Source organism: Protobothrops mucrosquamatus, unplaced genomic scaffold (assembly GCF_001527695.2).
Source record: "Protobothrops mucrosquamatus isolate PMUCROS unplaced genomic scaffold, P.Mucros_1.0 scaffold5013, whole genome shotgun sequence".
NCBI classification, from domain to species: domain Eukaryota; kingdom Metazoa; phylum Chordata; class Lepidosauria; order Squamata; family Viperidae; genus Protobothrops; species Protobothrops mucrosquamatus.
In genome coordinates, this window is record NW_015390890.1 from 17,224 (window position 1) to 42,119 (window position 24,896).

General features: G+C 39.5%; 2 protein-coding genes across 2 annotated transcripts; both read left to right on the top strand.

Moving 5' to 3' along the window:
- The first annotated feature begins 264 nt into the window (after window positions 1-264).
- On the top strand, window positions 265-5,207 carry HARBI1 (harbinger transposase derived 1). The gene is made up of 3 exons (XM_015828844.1): window positions 265-279; window positions 3,545-4,243; window positions 4,496-5,207. Exons 2-3 carry the CDS (start codon window positions 3,574-3,576, stop codon window positions 4,870-4,872), a joined length of 1,047 nt encoding a protein of 348 aa, XP_015684330.1. The 5' UTR covers window positions 265-279; window positions 3,545-3,573; the 3' UTR covers window positions 4,873-5,207.
- A 10,581-nt stretch (window positions 5,208-15,788) lies between these two features.
- Window positions 15,789-21,349, top strand: LOC107299490 (activating molecule in BECN1-regulated autophagy protein 1-like). Its single transcript, XM_015828845.1, has 6 exons — window positions 15,789-15,960; window positions 16,476-16,534; window positions 17,054-17,237; window positions 17,771-17,943; window positions 19,182-19,248; window positions 19,838-21,349. Exons 1-6 carry the CDS (start codon window positions 15,826-15,828, stop codon window positions 21,347-21,349), a joined length of 2,130 nt encoding a protein of 709 aa, XP_015684331.1. The 5' UTR covers window positions 15,789-15,825.
- Window positions 21,350-24,896: the final 3,547 nt, after the last annotated feature.

Here is a 24,896-nt window from a genome sequence, read left to right on the forward strand (position 1 = left end):
GGGGAAAAAGAGGTGAACGTGTGCAGGCTGTTTCTTCTCCCCCACGACACACGTTTTTTTTTTTTATTTCTTGATCACATATCTAGCACACCCTTCACAGCCTAAGTTCCTAACACCGGCTTTTGGTCCCCCCAAATGACTTCCAAGCAAACCCTTCTCTGGCTTAGTTCCTTGACCCTGGCAAGAGCCTGTGGCTAGGGCGATTGATGAAATGCTTCATCCTTTAAAGCGTTCTCTTGTGCAACTTAGCTGATTGCTGTTTGGGCCCCTCATTTCAAAGTAAGTCTTAGTTTGTATCGTAAATACATTGATATAGAATATAATGTACCCGTAGTCAGCTGTAGCTTGTTTTGAAATGGGCTAATTTCATGTTTCTCTGCCCTTCTCCAGTTGCTGCTTTTGTCCTCAGGCCCCACTTTATCATGTATATCTAATGCCCATATCTAATGCCCACTTTATCATGTATATCTAATGCCCATGGATCTTTAGCACCATCCATTTCCATTGCTTCCCATTCTCTTTAATTAAAATGGTTCTTGGTATCTTAATCTAAGACGAAGTTCCTCAAAGTGATCAATATTGACCTTCAAGGGTTGATGGCATTATCTGTTATTATTTATTGTTTTCATATAATATTGGGGGTCAATGAACAGTCTGAAATTTCATGAAGGGGTCAATGTACTGAAGATTTGGGGACCCCTGGTCTAGGACCACAGCAAGTAACCTGCAAGACATGCTATGTCAAAATGTGGTTGTGTGGTTTCTCGCTCAGTACATACAAACATGTTTTCTACCAAAATAAAACAGATGTTGCCAGCATCATTATTGAAGGTCCCTTTGTTCTCCAAACAGTTTGTAACTTGAGAAATATGTTTGGCTGCACAAATAATCCCCTCTAGATGTGCTGGTGTCTAACACAATAATGAATTATGCAATTTGTTTAAGCATATAAAGATAAAGGTTTCCCCAGTCATGTCCAACTTGAGGGGGCAGAGCTCATCTCCATTTCTTAGCCAAGGGAGCCAGTGTTGTCTAAAGACATTTCTGTGGTCATGTGGCCAGCATGACTATACCCCAAGGTGGATGGAATGCTGTTACCTTCCCACCAAAGTGGTACCTATTAGTCTACTTATGTTTGCATGCTTTCAAACTACTACGATAGGTGGGCAGGAGCTGGGGCAAGTAACGGGAGCTCACCCTATTGCAGGGGTGTCAAACTCAATTTCATTGAGGGCCACATCAGCATTGCAGTTGCCCTTGGGGGGCCGGGTGGGTGTGGCCAGGGTGGGTGCGGCCTACTGGGTGGCCGTGGAGGGAGTGGGTGTGGCCTACTGGGTGGGCATGGCCAGCTCTACATTGTTCGTGTCAATGGTGCCTGTGGGAGCCTAGGCAGGAATCAGACAGATCTGAGGGTTTCTGGCAGAAGGGGGTGGGACGAGGTCAAATGCCAAGGCATGGTCCACTGGAGGAGCCTCACTGTTCCTCTCAGGCCATGTGAAGGGGGCTGGATGGTGGTGCGGGCTGCCTGGAGCCCTGGGCAGTAGAGGTCAAATGCCCAGCCTGGCCCTTGAGCACCCGTGGCACCGAGTCCAGCCCCACTTCCCCAAGGGGGCGCCAGCTGCACTTACCTCCTCCTCAAGGCTGCTGCTGCTTTGCTTGCTCTCCTTAGCCAGGTTGTTCATGATGGGTACCAGGGCAAAGTCAGAGGGAGACTGAATGCGTTTCAGCATAGATGGCCACCACAAAATTGTATATTGGGTCCCGGCCGGCTGGCCTGGGCCAGGGCCAAGGCACTGTGGGCCGTTTCCTCACTGTTTCCAGGATGGCTTCGCGGGCCACATGAAACCACTTCGCGGGCCGCATCCGGCCCCAGGGCCTTGTGTTTGACATGTCTGCCCTATTGCGCAGTACTTGGATCTTGAACCTAGGCTGTGAGCTTTCCAGCTGACAAGCTCAGTGTTTTTAACCAGTGAGCCATTGTGCCCCTTATTTAAGGATATATTCAATAACTAGCTGTACCCGGCCATGCGTTGATGTGGTTCAGTCTGGTTAAATGGAAAAGAAAGAAAAGAGAAAGCGCACGTTTGTAATATGTTTAATTTCACAATGCTTGTTGGTATACAATATTTTTTGTTGTTCCATTGTCTGTGCAGATATAGAGATTGTCTGGTTTGCCGACTCTAGAACACACAACATAATTGTCCAACCATGTTTTTACCTGTCACAGGTGTGACATCTATATAATAGTAGGTATATAAAAACACGCGTATTCGAATGCAACGTTGTGTCAAAATTTCAAAGCAATTGGTGAAGAACTTTCGGAGATTTAAGATTTGAACAAACGAACATTTACATTTTTATTTATAGATATAGATATAGATATAGATAGAAGATATAGATATAGATAATATAGATAAATAGATAAATAAATGTTTTCAAATGAAATCTGAAATCTTTTTAAATAAATAAATTAATAAATAAATGTTTAATACTTTATAAATTAATACTTTATATTAATTATACTTTAGTAGGAACTCTAGAGGCTAGGAAAAGCAAGTTTCTAATGCCACGTTATGGCTGGAGGCAGGCTGCTGACAGTTCAAACAAGGGCATGGTTAAGTATATTCAAATACTGGCTAAAGATTAATCTCCAACCATAAGGCTTGACCTCTTCTGTTTTGTTTGACATATGTCATTCTACCTGGAAGCAACAAATTGGAGATAAAGTTCAAAAATTGGGCTAAGCACCAGAAGTAATACTTCTAAAGTTAAAGACATGTTTAGTTGGGGATATGAATGTGCATGTATTTTTGCCTCTAGAGATGATGACTTCTTAGATGAAAATACATATAATTGGCATCAAATGTTAAAGTGTATAGATCTGGAAATTAATAAGTTAGGATAGTTTATTTAACAGGGAAAATTGAGTAAATGATCATCGCAAATTATATATAAATGGCACAAAAATGGAGCAAAGAGATTAATGCTTAGGAAGCATTTTCCTAAACTTGTTTGACTGATTTGGAGAATATGCTACCAATTTCCTGTGGAATATATACAGTTTTATATGTGACATTGGGTCAATATTAATTGTACATTCTTTCATGCTAACATATTCCCTGATCCTGTAAAAGTTTAGCTTTTTGAAAACAAATCATTAGAATTTTGCCAGAAAAATTGCCGTAATTTATCATTAACTGAAGGTTAATAGCAAAATCTCATGGAGGCCTCATTTCAATCTTTCCCAATAAAATGTATTTGGTAGGAGTGTGGCACATAATACTGCAGGACATTTTATTACTTATCTTTTGCTTGTATTCACAGAAGATTATATAGTACTTTGGTTTTACAGCAAAAATATCAAAATGAGAGTTTCTGTATATAAATGAATTTCCAGTCCTACTAAAATATTGTTCTACTTAAGTCAATGTGATTTATGTTGAACTGAAGTAGGATGAAGAGAACAGCAAAGGAAATGTGCACAATTTTTATCAATATGTTGTATTTTCTTTTTGCTTTTCACCTGCATTCTTTTCTAATGAAGGTCAACACAGAAAGGAAGATCAACTTACTATGGCTATTCCCATAGCAGTTATTGATTGTGATCTCTTATTATATGGACGTGGACATAGGACACTGGATCGCTTCAAGCTGGAGGATGTTACTGATGAATTTCTTGTATCTATGTATGGATTTCCACGTCAGTTCATTTATCATTTGGTGGATCTTCTAGGTGCCAATCTTTCTCGTCCTACTCAACGATCCAGGGCCATCAGTCCAGAGACACAGATTCTTGCTGCATTAGGATTTTATACTTCTGGCTCATTTCAGACTCGCATGGGAGATGCCATTGGCATTAGCCAAGCATCTATGAGTCGTTGTGTTGCCAATGTTACCGATGCCTTGGTGGAAAGAGCCTCTCAGTTTATTCATTTCCCAGAGGATGAAGTGTTAATACAACATATGAAAGACGATTTTTATGGGCTGGCAGGTATGCCAGGGGTACTAGGATTGGTTGATTGCAATCATGTAGCAATAAAGGCACCCAATGCTGAGGATTTATCGTATGTGAATCGAAAGGGCCTTCATTCTTTAAATTGTCTGATGGTGTGTAATGCCAGGGGAAGGCTGCTAAGTGCGGAAACACACTGGCCAGGAAGCCTGCAGGACTGCACTGTGCTTCAGCAGTCAGCTCTAAGAAATCAGTTTGAAGCTGGTATGCAGAAAGATGGCTGGCTACTTGGTAAGTTCATGCTGATTGCTAGTTCTCTAAATCTATTTTCAATAAAGTTCTGATTGATTTATTGACATGTAAAGTAACCCAAACATAGTTGCATCATAACATGCCTGCTTTTATAAATATAAATATGTGTAGCTTAAGATGTATATTTTGTTCCCTTTGCTAGGATTTCAGATTCAAATGTCGGTTGCTGAAAATAAAACTAGAATCTTTTGCTATTTACTAGGAATCTCATTTTTTTTCTTGATTTTATAGGTGATAGTTCATTCTTTCTTCGCACCTGGCTAATGACTCCTCTGCATATTCCTGAAACACCTGCAGAGTACAGATATAATATGGCACATTCAGCAACTCATAATATTATTGAACGAACATTCAGGACACTCCAGGCTCGGTTCCGTTGTTTGGATGGATCAAAAGGGACATTACAGTATTCTCCAGAAAAAGCAGGTAACATCATCCTTGCTTGCTGCGTCCTTCATAATATCTCTCTGGAGCATGGAATGGATATATGGTCTTCCTCATATTCGGAACAAGCGGAACATCCAGAGGAAGAATATGAGCACATGGAATCTCTTGACTCTGAAGCTGACAGAGTTCGCCAGGAATTATTGCTAACACATTTTAGCTAACCAAATTTGAGAATATCAAGTTGGTTTTAAGAAAAAAGGTAGAAGGAAGCATAGTTTGATCTTTATTTTTATAGAATTTGCCAAGAGGGGTATATTTATCAGTACTTTGCAAAAATATTATCTTGAATGTGTGCATCTCTAAGTATTTTGATTCTATTGTACATGTTGTATTTTAGTCTACGAAATATATGGTTGTCTTTAATGTCGTTTACTAAAAAAAATCATTAAAGATATACAGTAAGATGAAATCTAACAGGTTTATTTTCCTGATAAAATGCTTTATTTTGAAGTTTTGCAAAATATTAAGAATATCTTGTTTTCTTTGTAATTAAATTCAAAACTATTAAGTTCATATGACTAATTGCAATTTATTGTTCACTACCCCAATTATATAATTTATTTTGCTGCATAATTTACTATGCATTTTAATTATCAACTATATTTGTGTAAAAACATTTGTGTTGAAATGATAGAATTCTCAAAAGGATGTGTCACTTCAAAATCTGTATTCTCTTATACTAGCATCTTGGCATCACCTTCAAGAATGTAGGTCACAAAGGATTATGTCAAGAAACATTTCATAGCTTGCTTCTCCCTCCATGTGACACCTATGAGCAAATCTGAATGCACCTTAAACAAATGTGATAATTGCCAAAAATCTGTGTGAATTTATAATGTGGTTCCAAGAAAGGCATATTCAGATCTAGTCAGCATCCAAAGAAATATAATTTCTCAAGCACATAGAGAAATCTCACTTTATTTTGCATTGGCAAGATCTCAGTTTGACTACTATGTCCAGTTCTGGCAATGTACTTTAAGAAAAAAATGGAGAAGTTGGAAAGGTTCAGAGAAGCAAGAATGCTCAGAGGACTGGAAATTAAATCCAGTCTCTTGAATTTATTTAAATGCAATTTTAAGAGTGGGAAACGTTACCCAGAGACATGATTCAATCCTTAGACAGACATCTGTCACAGGTGCTTTAATCACAATCTGTCACAGGTGCTTTAGTCCAGTAAGCACCTGACCTGCTTACTGGACTAAATAGTTCCTTTTAGTTTACTGATTCTGCAAAAAAGTCGCGATATGTCACAACACGTCACATCACATGACGTTGCGAGTTTGACACCCCTGTTTTAGAAGATCACAACCTGACATTCGGATGGCACGGATACTTATGGTAGGATAAAGTTGAAACTAATGTGGATTTTAAAAATCATTTTAGGGTCATTGGTGCTCTCTGAGCTTGGTGGTTTTCTTGTGGACCTTTCATTACCAAACTAGATAACATTATTAATCCTACCACAGTTCAATCCTGGACTACAAACATTCTCTTCTATTGAAAAACCATTTTATTAGATGTGCCGTATTGAGAATATGGAATAGATACTAAGTTTTGTCTGAAAGCACTTATGAGGATCTCAGTACAATAAGCACTCCATAGAAGAAAAACAACAGGCAGAGACAAATGATTAACATAAAAGGGATTATTGGAAAAATTACCAAGGGGAATACAAGATTAACTCAAGAGAGTAACTGACATTCCTGAAAATAAAAGTAGCAAAATAAAATGCCTAAAAGATTTGAGATGCAAAGCACACAATCATTTTGTCTCTAAAGTTTCAGTATTTTAGGGAAATAGAATATGCTGAATGTTAAATAATTGTGGGGTCCTTGGTAGTCTGAGTTTGGTTGTTTTCTTGCAGACATTTCAATACCAAACTGGATGACATCACCCATGCTACAAATATTCTGTAAAAAATAATTTTATCAATTAAAACTAGGGTTGCCAGGTCTGCTTCCAAAAAATAACGGACAAGTGGGGGGGGTTAAGTAGTAAAAAAAAGTAGACTGTACAGCTTTAGATTACGTACCATTTCATCATAATGCTTTTGAATAAAAAAAATGTCCACTATTTTGTGAAAAAAAATAGTGAACATAATGTGAAAGAAGTGGACACCTGGCAACCCTAATTTAAAACACATTTTATTTTGATTTATGAATTAGCTAAATCCCCACACAGGAATCTTTTAAAGGCAGGTGGACAGCCTCACATCATAATATATATTTAAATTACATGAGTTGAGTTGTTTTTTTTAAAATCAGAAATTATGGATATGTATTTTGAAAGATGGAGAGAAGAAGAGAGGAGAGATGGAAAGGAAAGGCGAAGGGGGAAGGATAGGTCATTGGTATCCTCAGGCTTTTCCCCGGATGTGTGGCGAGGATCAGATGACATCAGAACCGAGAGATCTACATAGATCTTGCAAATTCGGCTTTCGCCTTCCTTTTCCTCTCCAGCAGCCTCCCTCCCGGATCTCGCTCTCTGAATTCCGCTCGTCAGATTTGCTCTAGTTGCGACTCCTTCGTTCGATCGGCTCGGCGCTCGGTCCGCGACGGCTCCAGACTCGACTGCGAGGCGCTCGGCTAGGCGCCCTGGCCTTGATAGTAACCCGGAGAGGCAACGACGAGAGAAGCTGCATTGGAAGGAGAAGGCGGGGGAGATCGTCGCCGGATTGGGCTCGTTTCCTCCCCGATTAGATCCCGGCCACTTCGGTAGCCGAACCCCCCCCCTCCCCGCCCCAACCGTCCGGCCGATTTTGGGGCGTTGGAGCGCGCCGCCGGGCCTCGGTCCCTCCCTGCCCCAGGTAGGCTCCGGGCCTAGAGATTCCGGGCCTGCTTCCCCCTCCTGGAGTTGCCGGCGGGGAGAGGCCACGAGTGGCGATTTCGAAGGGATGGCGGGGAAGAGGGGGAGAGGGCCGGTGGGCGCTGAAGGTCGAGTCGCCTGGGCTACGAGGCGGTAGGCCCAGCCTGGCGTCTTAAGTTCTCCAGCCCGCCCACCTCGAGCACCCACCCCCGTCCTTCAGTCGGGGAACCTGCCCGCTTAGCCCGCATCCCCCGTTCTTTGGCTCGGGCAGACTTTCGGGAGTCTCGGCGCCCCTGATAGGTCTGGCTAAGAGTTGGGACCCCTGGAGGGGACGCCCAGGCCTACCCGCGGAGATTTTTCATGGCGGTCAGCCTCCCTCCCAGCCAGAGGCCTCTGCTTAAGAGGCGGCAGGGCTGGCTGGCTTGTTAATTTGCGGCGTCTTCTGGCATATTTCGTTCCCCTCCCCTTCCCCCTGGGTTTTTGGTTTGTTTTAGCACACGTAAATACGGGCACGTAATCTTTCCTGCTTCCTCCTGTTCTTTTCCTTTTCCTGCTTCTCTGGTCCTCTCTGAAGGCAGAGATGGGGTTGTTTTGCTCCCCTCCCAAAGAGGAGAGTTTTCCATCTTCTGCCTTGCTAGAAAAAATTCTCCTATGCAGAGAGTCCTGTTCTCTTTTAACCAAGAAGGTTTTTTTTTTCTTTTTAGTGGAGAGCGACTAAGCAAACCCTGTGTATGTTTTATTTAAGAGAAAACACAGTGAGACATATATATATGTAATCAGGATTGCAAGGTAGAGCCATCCAACTGTTTGCCTTTTAAGAAAGGTGCTGCTCACGGTGAGACAATGAATGCAGTCTCACCCATGCTAATCTCCCCAACATCCTATGGTAAGCTACAATTACAGGTATGCAGGGGTTTTTTTTATAGAAAAAGAAACAACATCCTTTTCTTTAAAATCTGTATTCCGGCCACATGTATGCAAAGAAAACTTCTTTAAAAAAATTGGGCCGTCTTGGAACAGTTCTAAAATAAATTCTTTTTTTTCTTCAAACCATCATTTTATGGTGTAATATGTGTCAGATGCAAGGATCCCAGCAAGACACCCCAGTTGCAACAAAACAAAACCCAGAAACCCTCAATGTGTTGCCAGTAGAAAACTCTTATTTTCCTGTCAACATTTGTGCTTTTAATAACACCAGTAAATCTAATAAAACATACCGAAAGCATAGGAGTATGCTAATACTAATCCGTAAGCAAGAAAGCTTTAATTCTTCTGCTTCAAGGTAATTCTCCCATTATTTATAAAATCCGTCAAAAATAAATGTTGTGTACTTTGAAAGATTGTATAAATAAACCCTGGGTTCAGTCTATCTTGCCTTCTCCTGGATATTATCTAATGTAATAATAGCTTGGGAAACACTGTGGTAGTAATACAAAGTACGGGTTTTAATATTTTAGATAGACTAATAAAGTACTTGCAAGTATATTTTTGAATAACTCATTTCAGGGATCCTCCTCTCAACTTTGACTATGCAAATGAAGCAGCTTAGGAACCATGTGTTCTATTCACGAAGTGAAGAATAGACATTTTTCATCAAACTCTATCCAGTCTGATATTTGGTGCCAATATTTGAATATGATTTTAAATATTTTAATGTTTTCCAAATCTGATTTTAAGGGGCGGTGGAGTGGCTCAGTGGTTTAAGGTGCTGGGCTTGTTGGCTGGAAAACTGACAGCCCAAGTTCGAGACCTGAGCGCCGTGAGATGGAGTGAGCTCCTGTTCTCTCCCCAAGTCCTGGCAATCTAGCAGTTCAAAAGCAAGCAAATGTGAATAGATAAATAGGTGCCACTTTGATGGGAAGGTAATAGTGTTCCATGACATCATGCTGGCCGCATGACCGCAGATTCGTCTTTGAACAGCACTGGCTCAATGGCCTCAAAACAGATGAGCACCATTGCCTATATCAGTGTTTCTCAACCTTGACAATTTTAAGGCATGTGGACTTCAACTCCCAGAATTCCACAGCCAGCAATGCTGGCTGTGGAATTCTGGGAGTTGAAATCCACATGCCTTAAAATTGTCAAGGTTGAGAAACACTGGCCTATATAGTCTGCAATGACTAGCAGAGTAAAATCTTCAGGGAGTCCTTTATCTTTTTTTTTTTTTTTTTTTTAAAGTTCGGTTTGCTGTATTTTATGTCTCTGTTAGCCCACTTTATACTGTTATTTTTTAAATCATCCTGAACAATCCCATACTCTCTTAAAATTTTGAAAAAAACCCAAATCAGATTTTATAGAACAGAATTCCCACAGAGACACCAAATACACCCAATCAAACTTGGAAAATATTAACAGCTCTTCCAGTGGCATGGCAGGGAAAAATTATATCCTAATATTGGTACCAAATACCAGACTGGATAGAGTTCTGTGAAAGAGGTTCTGTTCCACATTTGGCAAATACGTGGCTGTCAAACAACTTGTGTTTGAATATTACAGTTGAAAGAAGAATACTTGGAAAGAGCGTTCAAAAATAAACTTGCCAATACTTTACTGGTAATGTACAGTTTACATTTATTTTCACTGAATTTCACTTTGTAATTAACTCATTTTTTAAAAAAATGTTGAGATCATTTAAATAACTTTTAGCTTGTCTTCCCTAGTATTTAATTTAGGTTAGTTATATATCATCTTGAGATTTCATTAAGATGTAGCCAGATGCTTTACCCCATTTAAAAATAATAATAATTTGGTTTACTGTTTTAAGTACAGTTAGCTGTCCAGAGTAATGTGTTTGATCTTTTAGCAGTAATTTTATTAAATGTTATTAAAAAGATAAAAGCTAATACAAACTAAAAAAAGAATAATAAAAAATAAGAAGTGTAGAAAATAAAAAATAGAAAACAAGAATAAGAATATAGTAAAAAAGAAAAAACAAAGAAACAATTCTGCTGTTCATCACAAGTATAAACAATTTTAGCAAATTATCACCTTTAAAATACAATAAATGATCTCTTCCCATATCTTATCTCTTATCTATAAACAAATCTTTAAACCTTGTCATTCAGTTCTGGTCAGCAAAAGTGCATTAAGGGTTATGAGAGATAACATATTCTAACCTTGATCAAATAAGTAAATTAATGTTATATTTCTTCTTTTTATTTTTAACAATCTTGAGTTTAATCCCTCCAAATAATGTCCTAAAACTTGGCTTCTTTTCATTATTACTTTTTCCCTTCTCACAAAGTTCTTTAAAGTCTTAAGCAATCTCTTTTGTAAATCCAATATAGGATAGATATCCAGGTCACTCTTTGGTTTGTTATTTTATATGCCAGTTTCATTTGTGTATCCAGTTCTTAGCTTATGACCACAATTGAGCCCAAAATTTATGTTGTTAAGTGAGAAATTTGTTAAGTGAGTTTGCTCCATTTTACAACTTTTCTCTCCACATTTGTTAAGTGAATCACTGCATTTCTTAAAATGATAACAAGATTGTTAAGTGAATCTGGTTTTTCCATTGACTTTGTTTGTCAGAAGGTTGCAAAAGGGGATCACATAACTCCGGACACTGCAACTGTCATAAGGATGAACTAGTTGCCAAGCATCTGAATTTTGATCAGGTGACCATGGGGATGCTTATGAAAAACAATCATAAGTCACCTTTTTCAGTGCCGTTGCAACTTGGAAAAGTCACTAAGTAAACTGTTGTAAGTCAAGGACTGTAGTGTGCAACCTTCAAAGTCCCATCCTGTCATGTTTTTAAGGGATTCAAAAAATATTTTCTGATTGGAAGGATTCTTTAAAATTTATTCCAAAATCATATGGATCCCCAGTCCATTTATAACTTTCTAAAAATCAAAGTTTTAATGACTCTTTTGCTGTTTATTCCAGATTTTCTTTTTTAAAAAGTCCTTAAATTATACTTAAAACTTCTTTCACTTGGGATTGAAAGAAACTCACCAGATTCCAAATAGCTGAAAAGCAATTAACAAGCAATTTCTGACAGTGATTAGAAAAGGAAGTATATGGACCTAATGCCCATAAAGGTGTCACTGTGGTTTGAGCAAAAATGACTTTTCCTCATTTCAAGAGCTGTAAATCAGTGGCCCTCAACCTTTTGGGCACCAGGGACTGATTCTGTGAAGAGAAGTTTTTTTCTACAGACTGGAGGGTGCGTGGTACCACATACTGCCTGCATCATGTGGATGGGGCTTTGCTTATTTATGTGGATTGGTTTCTGACATGCCGCAGACTGGTGCCAGTCCATGGACCGGGGGTTGGGGCCCCCTGTTCTAAACCTACTGGGGACCACAATCTTGCAGTCTCCTCACTAGGAGCGATTTATGGAGCACTTATGGATGATCTCAAGTCTTCACTTTGTAGAGGAATTACAAAGAGTCAGTCTACTTGCTGGCTCTTCATTCCACTGCAATCGTCAGCTTCCCTTTTTAATGTCTTCAGTTTGCCATTTCTTCCCCAGAAATCAGACTCATGTATTTGAGATGCATCATGCAGTAGTCAGCAAGAATCAGAAGATAAATATTTTAGAACTATAACATACATAAATTATTGTTAAATGATGGTATTGAGAGGTTTAATTTGCAGAAATATTTATACAGGCTATTGACCAATGCATTATAGCTCTGCCAGATCTATTGCAAGATGAAGGAATGGGCAAATGAATAATGAATCAATTTTAATAAAGTAAAAAGGCCTCTGTACATTCAAGAATATGAAAGTTGGAACCTAACAGTTCTGAAAAAGTGTTTTTTTTTTAAAGTTAGCAGCTCATCTGATGAAATTACACATGATTTTAGTGGGACATACTTCTAAATAAACATAGATACAGTAGTCCTCAACTTATGACCACAATTGATCCAAAAGTTTGGTTGCTAAGCAAGACAGTTGTTAAGTGAGTTTTGCCCCAATTTACAATTTTTTTGCCACAGTTGTTAAGCGAATTACTAGTTGTTAGGTGAATCATGTGGTCGTTAAGTAAATCTATCTTGCCCCGTTGACTTTGCTTTCGGAAGCTGGCTGGGAAGGTTACAAATGGTGAACATGTGACCTCAGGACAGTTCAACTGTCATAAATACATGCCAGTTGCCAAGTGCTTGAATTTTGATCATGTGACCATGGGATGTTGCAATGGTAGAAAATGTGAAAAACAGTCATAAGTCATTTTTTCAGTACCATTGTAACTTTGAACAATCACTAAACAAATGGCTGTAAGCCGAGGACTACCTGTATGATTGAATGTTGTTCTATGAAACTCTAGATATATACTAAAAAGATTTTCTATAAAAGTAAATCACCACATAGAGCAGAGTTCTCTAACCTTTCTGGGCTCACGGCCCGGAGGGGAGAGCAGCAATTTCTGTGTGTGCATGCACGCAAACTGGCCCACGCCCACTGGCGCAGTGCCCATTTGCGCATATGCAAAGGGCTACAACCCCCCCATGCTAGTGGCCCGTTCGTACATGCAAAACGGGTGCACGCCCCTCCATGCTAGCGTTCCCGTTTGCGCCCGTGTGCATGCACAAATACAGCTCTGGGTGCTAGTGTGAGGGGGGGGAAATGTGAGCCCATGAGTGGCCAGCCATTTCTCCGGCCCGCTGACCAAGAGCCCGTGGCCCGGTATCAGGCCGCATCCCATAGATTGGGGACTCCTGACATAGAGTAAGGAAAAGTGAGACATCAGACATGAGATTCAGGGTACTCAGTGTATTGGCTGAATTGTCAGCACTTAAATGTAATTGCTTATAAGAGAGGACTGTTTTCCAGAGATGATAATCTTTTAGACTACATTTTTCATATCTTTCAGTATTTTAATCTTTGAAGTATGTTCTATAGCAGTGTTTCTCAACCTTGACAATTTTAAGGCATGTGGACTTCAACTCCCAGAATTCCACAGCCAGCAATGCTGGCTGTGGAATTCTGGGAGTTGAAGTCCACATGCCTTAAAATTGTCAAGGTTGATAAACACTGTTCTATAGTTAGGTATCTTGTGTAATAAGTAGTTTTCCTAATATCTGTGTAATGGAATGTTCTTTCTGATTGGGAAAGTTTATTTATTGCCTTCCTTAGTTTGTTCCAACAGAAGCTATTAATAAGAAACTTGTTTACAAAAATGCCTTCTTACATCTCTGATTTCTCATTTTATGAAGTATAGTAAAAGCTTATTTTTTTCTTCACGTCTTTCTTCGATTATTTTGTTTATAATTCAGAAATCCATTAATTCCTGCTTTACTAGGAGGACATAGAGACTTTATTAATTCCGAATGCTATTTTCTATAACCAAAGTTTTTTTGTGAGCCTGATCTATGATGAAAAATTTATGTTGAGGGTATTTTTCAACAGTAGGAATATTTAGCCACCAACTTGCAATTTTTAGTCAAAGTAAAGATTTAACCATGCTTACATTCAGTTGATGAAACAAAAGAGGACTTAACATACCCATATTTGGCCAAGAACTCCTCCAAGACATGCCAAATACTTATTTCAAGTGCTTTTAAGTTGAAGAAGTTGTTTACTGATGTAGAAATTAAACTAGCAACTATATCCTTTGAAATACATAAGATTTATACCACACCTCTATATTTGTATAAGCACTTAAAGTGACTTACAGCAACTAAGAAATAAAACATTAAACATTATGTCGACTAAACGAGCTTTGTACAATTACTAGAATTCTGTGTTACAGTTTTAGGGACCTTGGAGAAAATTTATTCAGGCTATAGAATCTGTAAAAAATAAAAGTTTGAGAATTTTGAATTTATTTTATCAGAGAACAGTAATTTCTGCAGAAGATTCATTTAAGAACTCCATCAGCTTTGTTTAACAAGGAAAATTTCTCTTGTGGCTAATTAAAAATATTATCCTTCATAAACGGCTGGTGTCTAGGTTAGCAGTTTGGAAGTCCTCAATGAGTTTAAGATGGTAATAAGAACTCTCCAGTTTCCTTTTTGGTTGTTTATAGAAATTGATATGATTATTTTTTTTTTCTGTAAGCTTTCATAATCTAATTAAAGCTTACATTTTACTTCCACTTGTTATGTGGCATCTGCTGCATCACTTATTTCTGTGGGCAAAACCTACAGGAAAATTCTGGAAATGAATAATTCACCTTTTATAGAAACAGGCATTATCACACTAGAGGACTTCATTTTTCTGTGTGTTTGGCTACATTGCTTATTGAGTGAGACAATTTTGAGGATAAATTCTAAAATTATCTGATTTCATTCTAGATAATACATTGTATGCAAAATGTTTCAAAAAGAACAATGCAAACTGATCCCTACCTTTATTGAAATTAAAGACGTGATTGGAATGTCCATGTTACAAAATTATCATGAAATAAGTATTAGATAAAAAAAACAGGGATTTGATTCCTTATGTATTTCCAGTCTAACAAAATGATCTTATTTATATCCTGCCTTTATTGTTTTTACAAATAACTCAAAGTGGCCCACATATCCAACATACCTTCCTCCTCCTATTTTCCCCCACAACAGCAACCCTTTGAGGTGGGTTGGACTGAGAGAGAGTGACTGGCCCAAAGTCACCCAGTTGGCTTTTATGGCCAAAGTGGAACTAGAATTCACAGTCTCTTGGTTTCTAGCCTGATGTCTATGGAGATTCTCAGTCATCCAGGTCATGGTTGTCCCAAAGGTGCATTTTCAAGAAGGCAACTGGGCTTTCTTGTTTTTCTTTGAAGATGTTTCACTTCTCATCCAAGAAGGTTCTTCGGCTCTGATTGAATGGTGGGGAATGGAAGGATTTATATTCCTTGCAAACAGCTGGTCATTTGCATTCTTTTAGAGAGTGGTTGAGACCACTTGGAAGTTTGTGTCCTCAGGTTTACTTGAGTAATGCAAATGGGTATAGAGCCTTCTTGGAAATGCTGAAAGGACTGTGTTGTAGACTGGAGATAGATGTTCAATTTTGACATAGATGATTCTTTGACCCCTCTTTCAAACCAGTGGTTTTCTCTGTCTAAAATGTGGACTTCGCTGTCTTCAAAAGAGTGGCCTTTGTCTTTTAAATGCAGATGGACAGCTGAATCTTGTCCTGATGGGTTTGTTCTCCTATGTAGTGCTATGCAATTAAAAACAACTACTTCATAAATGCATGAATTCTATACTGTATGTATCTGTACTGACCCTTGGAAACTTCTGTCTTTTGACTGTTTTGAAATGTCTCTTATCTAGATTTCCATGAAGATAGACTTGCGAGATGTGGATGGCCTTTCTGTAGATCCTTGGCACTTGAGATTGAGTGTCTGTCAGTGACTCATTTTTTGCACTAAAATCATGAAGGTTGTACCAGAAAAGAATGCCGTGCGAATCCTTTGGGGCCGAGAACGTGGAACACAAGCTTTGGGAGCACAGCGTCTTTTGCAGGAGTTGGTTGAAGACAAAACCCGTTGGATGAAATGGGAAGGCAAGGTGAGACAATTGGCAGGAATTCTAAAGGATTTTAATGTTTTCCTGCTTTATATGGAGGCATGTCAATGAAGATTCTGAATCATCCAGGTAGAGTTGTCTGGAAATTGAGTCATGGCAACTGGACTTCTTTTCTTCTTGATTCGAAATGTTTTGCTGCTCATCCAAGTAGCTTCTTCAGTTTGAGCAGATTGGTTAGGGTTAGGGGAACCCCTTATATGGGGACATTTTGGATTGACACATCCTTAATTATATAAAGAATGTAGTTTTCAGTGAGCTGTGGTGTATGAGTGTTTTGCTTGTAGATAGTTCAATGTACTGTACTTGCAGAGTGAATAGATTTGGATTAATTGCTATCATATATGTGTTAGTTTTAAAGCCTTTTTGAAATGATATAATGAATGGAAGTTTTAAGAACATGTCTGATTTTCCCAATTTTGATTTCGTAAAGCAAAAATGATTGTACGTATAGCATGTACTTTGAACTTAGAAAATGTTCTGTACTTTTTAACTTCCAGAAAGTTGAGTTGCCGGATAGTCCACGCTCCACTTTTCTGCTAGCATTCAGTCCAGACAGGTAATATTTATTTGTTTATTTATTTAGTTGCTTTTTATTATGTTCTAAATATACATTTGGCAATCAGTCTTTTCCAGACTTTGAAAATTTGAAGTGTGTTATGCCTTTCCACCAAAAAATAACATTTAAGGTGACTAAAGTGAAGAATGAAATGATCATAAAAACAAACATTGCATAATAATTGTCTTTGAAATGCTAAAATAACTACTGTCTTTGAAAAGATCTATAATTCCAGTTTGTGAATAATCCTACACATTTAAATTAAAAACAGGCTAATTTATTATTGCCTTCCCCAAGTTGAGCTCTCAAGAAGTGTTGGTCGATAATCTCAGCTTATACTTTCAAGTCAACTTGACCATTATTGTGTACATTGACGTGATGAGAGCTCTGGTTTAAGGTATTTGGAGGTGTCAGGTTGGGGAAGACTAATTTCCACCACAGTTCTTGCTGTGATGTTTAAGTAAGGGTCTCCTCCTCCCCTCCTCAGTTAACTGCTTATAGTGTCTTTTTTTTTTGCAGGACTCTCATGGCATCAACTCATGTGAACCATAATATTTACATCACAGAGGTGAAAACGGGCAAGTGTGTTCACTCGCTAGTTGGACATCGACGCACACCATGGTGTGTAACTTTTCATCCCACTATCCCAGGGCTCATTGCTTCAGGGTGCCTTGATGGAGAGGTTAGAATCTGGGATTTGCATGTAAGTTCCTTCTAGCACACGTCTATTTCTCTTTTTATGCATGGATGATTTGGTCATGGGGGAGTTACTGCTTTGAGTGTACATCCCTTTCCATTCTAAATATGTAAGGAAACATCAGGTGGATTCTGGATTGGTTTTATATATTAAAAAAAGTCTTTAAATAAAACTCTTGCACGAATGGGTATTTTTCATGATTATTTTTCTCTAGTGCAGCATAGCTGAAATGTTTGTGTCAACTCAAATGACTTTTTTCTCATTTCTCTAGAATGTGTGATAATTCCTAGGTAACTTCTATAGACAATATATTGCAATGTGCTTGTGGTAAATGAAGTAAAGAATCCTAGTTTCACTGTGCAGGATGGGGGCCTGTGTGATTAAAAAAAAAAGAAAGGATATGTACTGATCCTTATTCAATTCTAGATCTAGCTAAAGGTGAGAGAGAATAGAAACATGTTTTAGACAGGTTACTTTCTTTTTGACTTTTTTTTTTTTGTTTCAAAATTATTGGTGACTCTACACTGATTTGCTCTCAGGGTGGAAGTGAGAGCTGGTTTACAGATAGCAACAATGCCATTGCATCCTTGGCTTTTCATCCAACGGCCCAACTTCTGCTAATTGCAACAGCCAATGAGATTCACTTCTGGGACTGGAGTCGCCGGGAGCCTTTTGCGGTTGTGAAAACAGCTAGCGAAATGGAGCGTGTCCGGTGAGTAATCCTGGGAGTGTATCTAGTTAACAAGGAAGTAGAGGAGTAGCTGTTGTTAGAAGAAATCCTCAGATAAAACCACTTGAGGTATATTTATAGATCAAAAATGAGAATGAGTAATTGACAAACTGGATGTACTATGGGAGATCGCTACATTGGCTTCGGTGTTAAATTTGATATTAGCACATGATGATGGTTTGTAGTTTGGAAATTATCAGGGAGTGATACATAAGCTATTCTGAGTTTTCCAAAAGAAGAGTGTGTTCAGAAGTGGTGGTTAGTACTCAAATTTGAGAATTACCAATAGTTCTATTCAAATTCATAGCTGCAACTGCCTACTGTTATATTTTTTTATCTGAAATAAAGTGAGACTGAAGTAGCATTGCTTATCTAGATCAGATAAGCCATTTTTAATGAGTTCCAACTCACCTATCCTGTTACACTTCTTTAACAACTATAGCCTTTCACAAGTAGTACAGCAAGGTACTTGGGCAACAATACCGGTATGTAATATGTTGAATGACATAGCTGAAACTGAGGCACATAGAATACGCAAGTAGGCGTACATATTTATTAAATGAGAAAAAGGCAGTTGCTTTACTGATTTAATATTACTCTGGATATTTTGTTAGCCAGAGGCATCAAAAGCCCAACTATCTGGCTGATAGGATCAAATTACAAAATAAATCTTGGTGAACTTGAAAACTAAAGACTGCTTGAAACTGCTCTGCAAAAATTGTGCTTATCTAGGAATTAGTGGTTTGAAAGGAGAAAAATGAATGAAATGGTGGTTCTTTTGGAGGTTGTCCTTTAGGTTAAGCCAATAAAAGCCAGAAAAAAGTAGGTGATCCCAGTAACAATCCTACAATTACCCAATGCACAAAAGGTAATAAATGCATCATGTTGAATTAAATTAACTAACATTAACGTTTGAAATGATCATTTACTTTAAACAACTTCTATATAGCGTGTGTAACTTGAAACTATTCTAATTATAAATTAGAAACAATCTCTGAAATATAGGGGCTTTTGTGTGTGTGTACAACTGACTCTGAAACGATAACTGAAAATCTTATTTTGCAGAAGTGTTGCTGCTTAGAGAGTTAGATGCGATCTGATTTCTAAAATCAGGCACTTTTTTCTTTCAAAAACTAGAAATGTGGCAAGTTTGTTAGAACTTGTAGATATTATTGTCTTGAATAGCTGGAGTTGAAATTATATCTTCCTTTCTATTTCAGACTAGTACGATTTGATCCCCTTGGGCATTATTTACTCACAGCAATTGTTAACCCTTCCAACCAGCAGGTAATTGTTTTGTGAACCATTTGGAAGACATTAAATATTTTGTCTGTGAGAAGCTTCAGCTTTTGGATGTAGCATGAAGATGCTTCATAATATAGTTATCTGTGTTGTTAATTTAGCTACCGGTATGTATGCAATTTTTTAAACAGACTAGTCTGGAATAACATGAACCAGAATCTTTAAAACTCTTGGTAGTAATCTGAAAGCATTTGAATGGGTGACTATCCATTTTAGTCTTTGGTACAGAATGGGAGGACCCGATAAAAGACAAGCTTATACATAACTAAGGCGTGAAATGTATGGCTGAGCTAATAGGAATATTTCCACGACCATATTGCATGTTGGGGGCCCCAAAGCTTTCTTTGTGCCGATCGCTTTTTGAGCCCTATTAGCTGCACTGCTTTCTTTGAAAGAACTCTACTGTATCTTTGTGGGAATTTACAGCATTATTCCATGGAATTTTCTGAATCTTCACTGATCAGTCTAATGAAAGATTATTAATAATTTTACCGAACTCAAGAAAAGCATTTTCTGCTTTATCTTCCGTTCCCTCCCCCATGAGTTGATTGATTGTGTGCGCTTTATTCTGCAGAACGATGAGGAGGTGGAAATACCTGTGGATAGTACAGAAATACCACATTATCGTCAACGTTCCATTCTCCAATCTCAACCAGTGAGACGCACACCACTCCTTCATAATTTCCTGCATATGCTGTCATCACGCTCTTCTGGTATCCAGGTGGGAGAGCAAAACGCCATGCAAGACTCTGCTACACCCTCCCCTCCTCCTCCTCCCCCGCCTCCTCCTCCCCCACCACCTCCCCCACCACCTCCCCCTCCTCCTCCTCCTCCACCACCACCACCTCCAGCTAGTGAAACCTCTAGAGCATCTGCCTATAATGGCCTCAGTGAGCCTGTCAATTACCCCTCAGTAAAATGTTGCCAGCATCTGGGGGTTTTGTGCCTTTGCAGGCGATGTTCTAGTGCAAGACTTCCATCTTCTCTCTTCCCATCCCAGGACAACGCCCCTTCCACATCCTCTGGGTCCACTGGCACTTCCTTTTCTTCTGTGCAAATGGAACCTTACCAACCCCAGGAGCAGGCCTCTTCAACACAGCAGGAGCAGGGACTCCTTAATCGACCATCTGCTTTCAGCACTGTTCAGAGCAGTACTGCTGGCAACACCCTGCGCAACTTTAGCCTGGGCCCCACTCGTAGATCCCTTACTGGGTCTTTGTCAGGCCATCCGTCCAGGATCCACCCAAGACAGATGGCCTCAGGGTTGGAGGGTTCTGAGTGGACTCGAACAGTGTTAAATATGGGCCCTCGCTCTGAGCTGGAAGGTATGCCTCCTCCTAGAACCAGTGCCTCTTCAGTGAGTTTGTTGTCGGTACTGAGACAGCAGGAAGGAAGTTCCCAATCCTCTGTATATACTTCAGCTACAGAAGGGAGGGGTTTCCCAGCTCCTCCTGAAGCTGAAGCAGAAAGCACCAGTAGTACTGGCCCAAGCAATCCAGCCAGCCTTCGCAATGAGCTTCAGTGTGACTTGAGGCGGTTCTTCTTGGAATATGATAGGCTTCAAGAACTAGATCAGGGGATAAGTGGTGAACCTAGTCAGTCACATCAGGCCCAGGAAATGCTTAATAACAACATTGAGCCTGATAGGCCTGGTCCTTCTCATCAACAGACCCCACATAGCAGTGAAAACAATTCCAATTTGTCACGGGGGCATCTGAACCGCTGTCGCGCCTGTCACAACCTGCTGACTTTTAACAATGACACACTTCGCTGGGAAAGAAGCACACCCAGCTATGCACCAGGGCAGTCCCAAAGCACATTTGAGGGGGTGCCATCCAGCAGTAGCCAGCTGCCACCTTCTGAGAGAATGGAAAGCCGAACCTCTCCCTCTAGCAGGCTGCCCCTGAGAAGATCTTCTAATCCTCAAGAGGAAAGGACTGTGAGAGGGGTCTTTAATCAAGAGACGGGGCACTGGGAAAGAATTTACAGCCAATCTGCTTCAAATAGACCTGAGAATGTATCACAGGACGCCTTAAACCAGGAAATGCCTGAGGAGATTTCAGAAGAGGATTCACTCAGGAGGTAAGACCGCTAGACTTTTCTAGCTAGATTCCATCTTGATTTGTCTTGGAAGCCCCACCAAGTCTGACCTTTTCTAAGTGTTCTAATAGAAAACTGAAAATGCTCTTATCAAAAAAAAACCCCTAATTGCAAAATAGTGCTGTGATCTCCACTATGAAGCCGTGTAATCAATTAGATCTGTGAGGATATCTGGGAGAGCAAATTAAGGTTTTTCATAGCCCTCATTCTTAGACACTGAGAAGGAAGCATCTGTATTGGTGGCCTGATCTTTTGCTAGAATCAAAACTTTTTGTGACAGAATATCAGTGGCTACACGCTCTGAAATGCACATTTTTATTTTATTATTTTGATAAAAACGGAAATGCGGGGGGGAGAAATGCGGGTATATTTATGTAACCAACACAACACAACACTTGGCTGTTGTTCATGTTTAGGTGTCTGTCTGGATTTTCTTGATCTGCATTGCTATATTCTCGGTGAGAATGAGGTCGAGATATTTTGTTGCTTGTAATAGACTAGATCAGGGGTAGGCAACCTCGGCTCTTTTATGACTCATGGACTTCAACTCCCAGAATTCCTGAGTCAGCATAGCTGACTCAGGAATTCTGGGAGTTGAAGTCCATGAGTCATAAAAGAGCCGAGGTTGCCTACCCTTGGACTAGATGTTGCCTGTTCCCATTTCTTTGCTTAGACATTGACTGAATTAGTGGTTATCTCTTACTTCAGTGTTGTGATGAAACGGCGATTTCCATGGAAGACAGAAGGCTAACTGAAAGGAAATTATTCTCTCTGATGATAAAACCAGCCCTGGAATGTGTATTTAGATGTACCTTTTCTTCTATATTTGCCTCAGCTAGTCAATTACAGTTGAAGCAAAGCAGGGAAGTATTAGATAGCCTGCTGCTCTAAGCACTCAAATACTTGCCTTCTTTGCAAAACTGCAAAAATCTAAACAGTTTCTGTTCTTTATCTCTATTATTAAATTGTTTGATGTCCCCCCCCCCCCGCATTAAATATGCAATGCTAGAGAGAGAACAATGGGACAAGACAATAGAAGAAGTGCTCCCCACCCTCACCACCATACACGTATGAGAGCAATCTGAATTCATCTGGCTGGCCACTGGCACAGAATGGAGAACGAAAGGCACTTTGGCCTTGATCTAACTTTTCAAGGACGTTTTCAGTGCAGCATTAGCCTGCAGCAAGAACAGAAAAGGGGATTTTGCAAATCATCTATATTGCTACTGGGTCACACCAGTTAGCGCATGTACTTTTGGGGAATCGGACCGTGTTAACAAACGGATTCGGAAAGATCTTACACATTTTCCACTGCAACTTTTTTTTTCCCCATCACTTGTGGCTTGAATTCATCTGCATTTTAACTTGCGGTAGTTGAATTCAGAGTTACGAAAACATTTCAGAATAACAGAATTGGAAGGGACCTCGGAGGTCTTGTGGCGCACCCCCCTGCTCGGGCGAGGGACCCTGTGCCATTCCAGACAGGTGGATGTACAGTCTCTTTTTGGGAGCCTCTAGTGATGAAGCGCCCGCGGTTTCTGGGGGTCATTCCGCTGATTGGTTGTTCTGACTGTCGGAGGGTTTCTCCTTGGTTCTAGGTTGGTTCTATCCTTGGTTGTTTTCTGCCCATTGCTTCTTGTCCTGCCTTCGGGTGCTTTGGAGAATGGGTTGACCCCCTTTTCTTTGTGGCAATCCCTTAGATATTAGAATACTGCTACTGTATATCATGTCACCCCTACTCCTTCTTTTCATTAAACTAGACATAACGAAAAAGAAAAAAGAAAACCAGTAGAATTTAATCAGATTATTGAATAATGCATCCTGTAGGATTTTATATTTATGATAAATAATGCCTTCACTGTGCTTGGTTATATGATCCACCTTATGGGAGGAAATGATCACAGTCTTCTTAAATGGGGAGAGGGGGAATTTTTCAGGTTCTACAGGATTTCATTTAATTCTTGATATTATTTAACAATAGAAAACCTCTGAGCAAACGCATTAAAATAACAGGATTAAAAGTCTCTCAATCTGTTTATTTTACAAAGCCACTAAGGTGAGGTAATGGAAACACTTAATTGGCCTGCTGGCCAGTTGGAAAAGTAAACTGCTGCTTTTGTCTACATGGAAGTTGCCCACTCCTGCGTTAGTGAGTGGTTAAACTTTCTGGAGTTGTTAATCTTTCTCGGACTTGACCTTCTTTGGCAGATGCTGCATTCTCCCTAAATGATCAAATGCATGGTTAGTGAACCCTTGTGGAATAGTCTTTTTAAAGTTTAAACTAAAGTTTCAGCTATCCTTTTATTAAATGTCTCCTATGATGGCATCAGTCAAATTAGGCTGGTAGGTCTACAATAATATAGTCTTCCTGGATAGAAATAGCCTGGCTGTAGGATCCATATTGTGGTAACTTTTATACCACGTTTTCCCAAAAATAAGACCTACCATGAAAATAAGCCCTAGCTTTATTTTTACATGTGTGCCCAATATAAGACCTACCCCAAAAATAAGCCTACTTAAGACCCGGCCTACTCCATACTCACTTGGCTGTACGAGATAGGGAAGGTGCATGGGTAAAAAGCTAGGGCAGGGATGGGGGGAGTGGAGCTGCCCTACACACCCCACACCCATTTACCTTAGGACAGTTGGTGCCAGGCCTTCCACGCCCCGACACCTACCTCGCAGGCCCACTTCTTCTGCGGCCACTTACCACTGCTCGCGCGCATCGCCCCTGGCCTAAAGGCCTCTGATGGCGAAATGGAGGCCGGGGACAACGCATGCGAGCGGCGGCAAGTGGCCGCTGAAGAAGTGGGCTGGCAAGGCAGGTGTTGGGGCGTGGGAGGCCTGGCTGCAACTATCCTAAGGTAAGTGGGTAAGGCACACACACACACACACATACACATATAGGCAATAGGTTGTATGTTTTGTTGAAGTACATCTTGAATATTGAGATATACCATGGATTTCTAGTAGGAAGAATAAACTATCCTGGCAGCTATACAAAGCCAATTCTGTATACTTTGTAAGATATTAACTTGGTAATCTTTATTGGAGAAATAAAACAGCTGGCAGGAAAAATAATTCAACCTTTAAGATTTATTTCATTCTATAATACATCATCTCCCAGAATTATTGTACTTTATAACATTCTTCCAAATATGAAAAAGATATCTGACCTTATTTCATTTCTAGCAGTTTTTATTTATTTCAGCAATCAACACTAGAGTAATATACCAGCACTGAAGCATCTTATAATAGTGATTTTTTGAGTGTAATGTTCACAATAAATTTAATATTTGTCTTCCGTTGATATTCCCATTGTTGCTAGCAGTTGCACTGCTTACATTCATTTCATCATGCAATCTTTAATGTGTATGCTTTTTGAATTGTAACTAAGCCTCAACAGATGTTCTTGAGTTTTTCAAAATCAGTCAGATTTCTTAAGTACTCACTTGTTTTTGTAATTCCTTTTAGATATGCTGCTTATTTGGAAATACTAAAATCATTGAACTCATTTTAATTTTTAATGATTC

Excerpts from the sequence above, each read along its gene's own strand:
- LOC107299490 (XM_015828845.1), top strand. The coding sequence starts at position 15,826 with ATGAAGGTTGTACCAGAAAAGAATGCCGTGCGAATCCTTTGGGGCCGA. Across the intron at positions 15,961-16,475 it reads GGATGAAATGGGAAGGCAAG|AAAGTTGAGTTGCCGGATAG; the intron begins GTGAGACAATTG and ends TTTAACTTCCAG. Across the intron at positions 17,238-17,770 it reads TTAGAATCTGGGATTTGCAT|GGTGGAAGTGAGAGCTGGTT; the intron begins GTAAGTTCCTTC and ends ATTTGCTCTCAG.
- HARBI1 (XM_015828844.1), top strand. The coding sequence starts at position 3,574 with ATGGCTATTCCCATAGCAGTTATTGATTGTGATCTCTTATTATATGGA. Across the intron at positions 4,244-4,495 it reads GAAAGATGGCTGGCTACTTG|GTGATAGTTCATTCTTTCTT; the intron begins GTAAGTTCATGC and ends TTGATTTTATAG.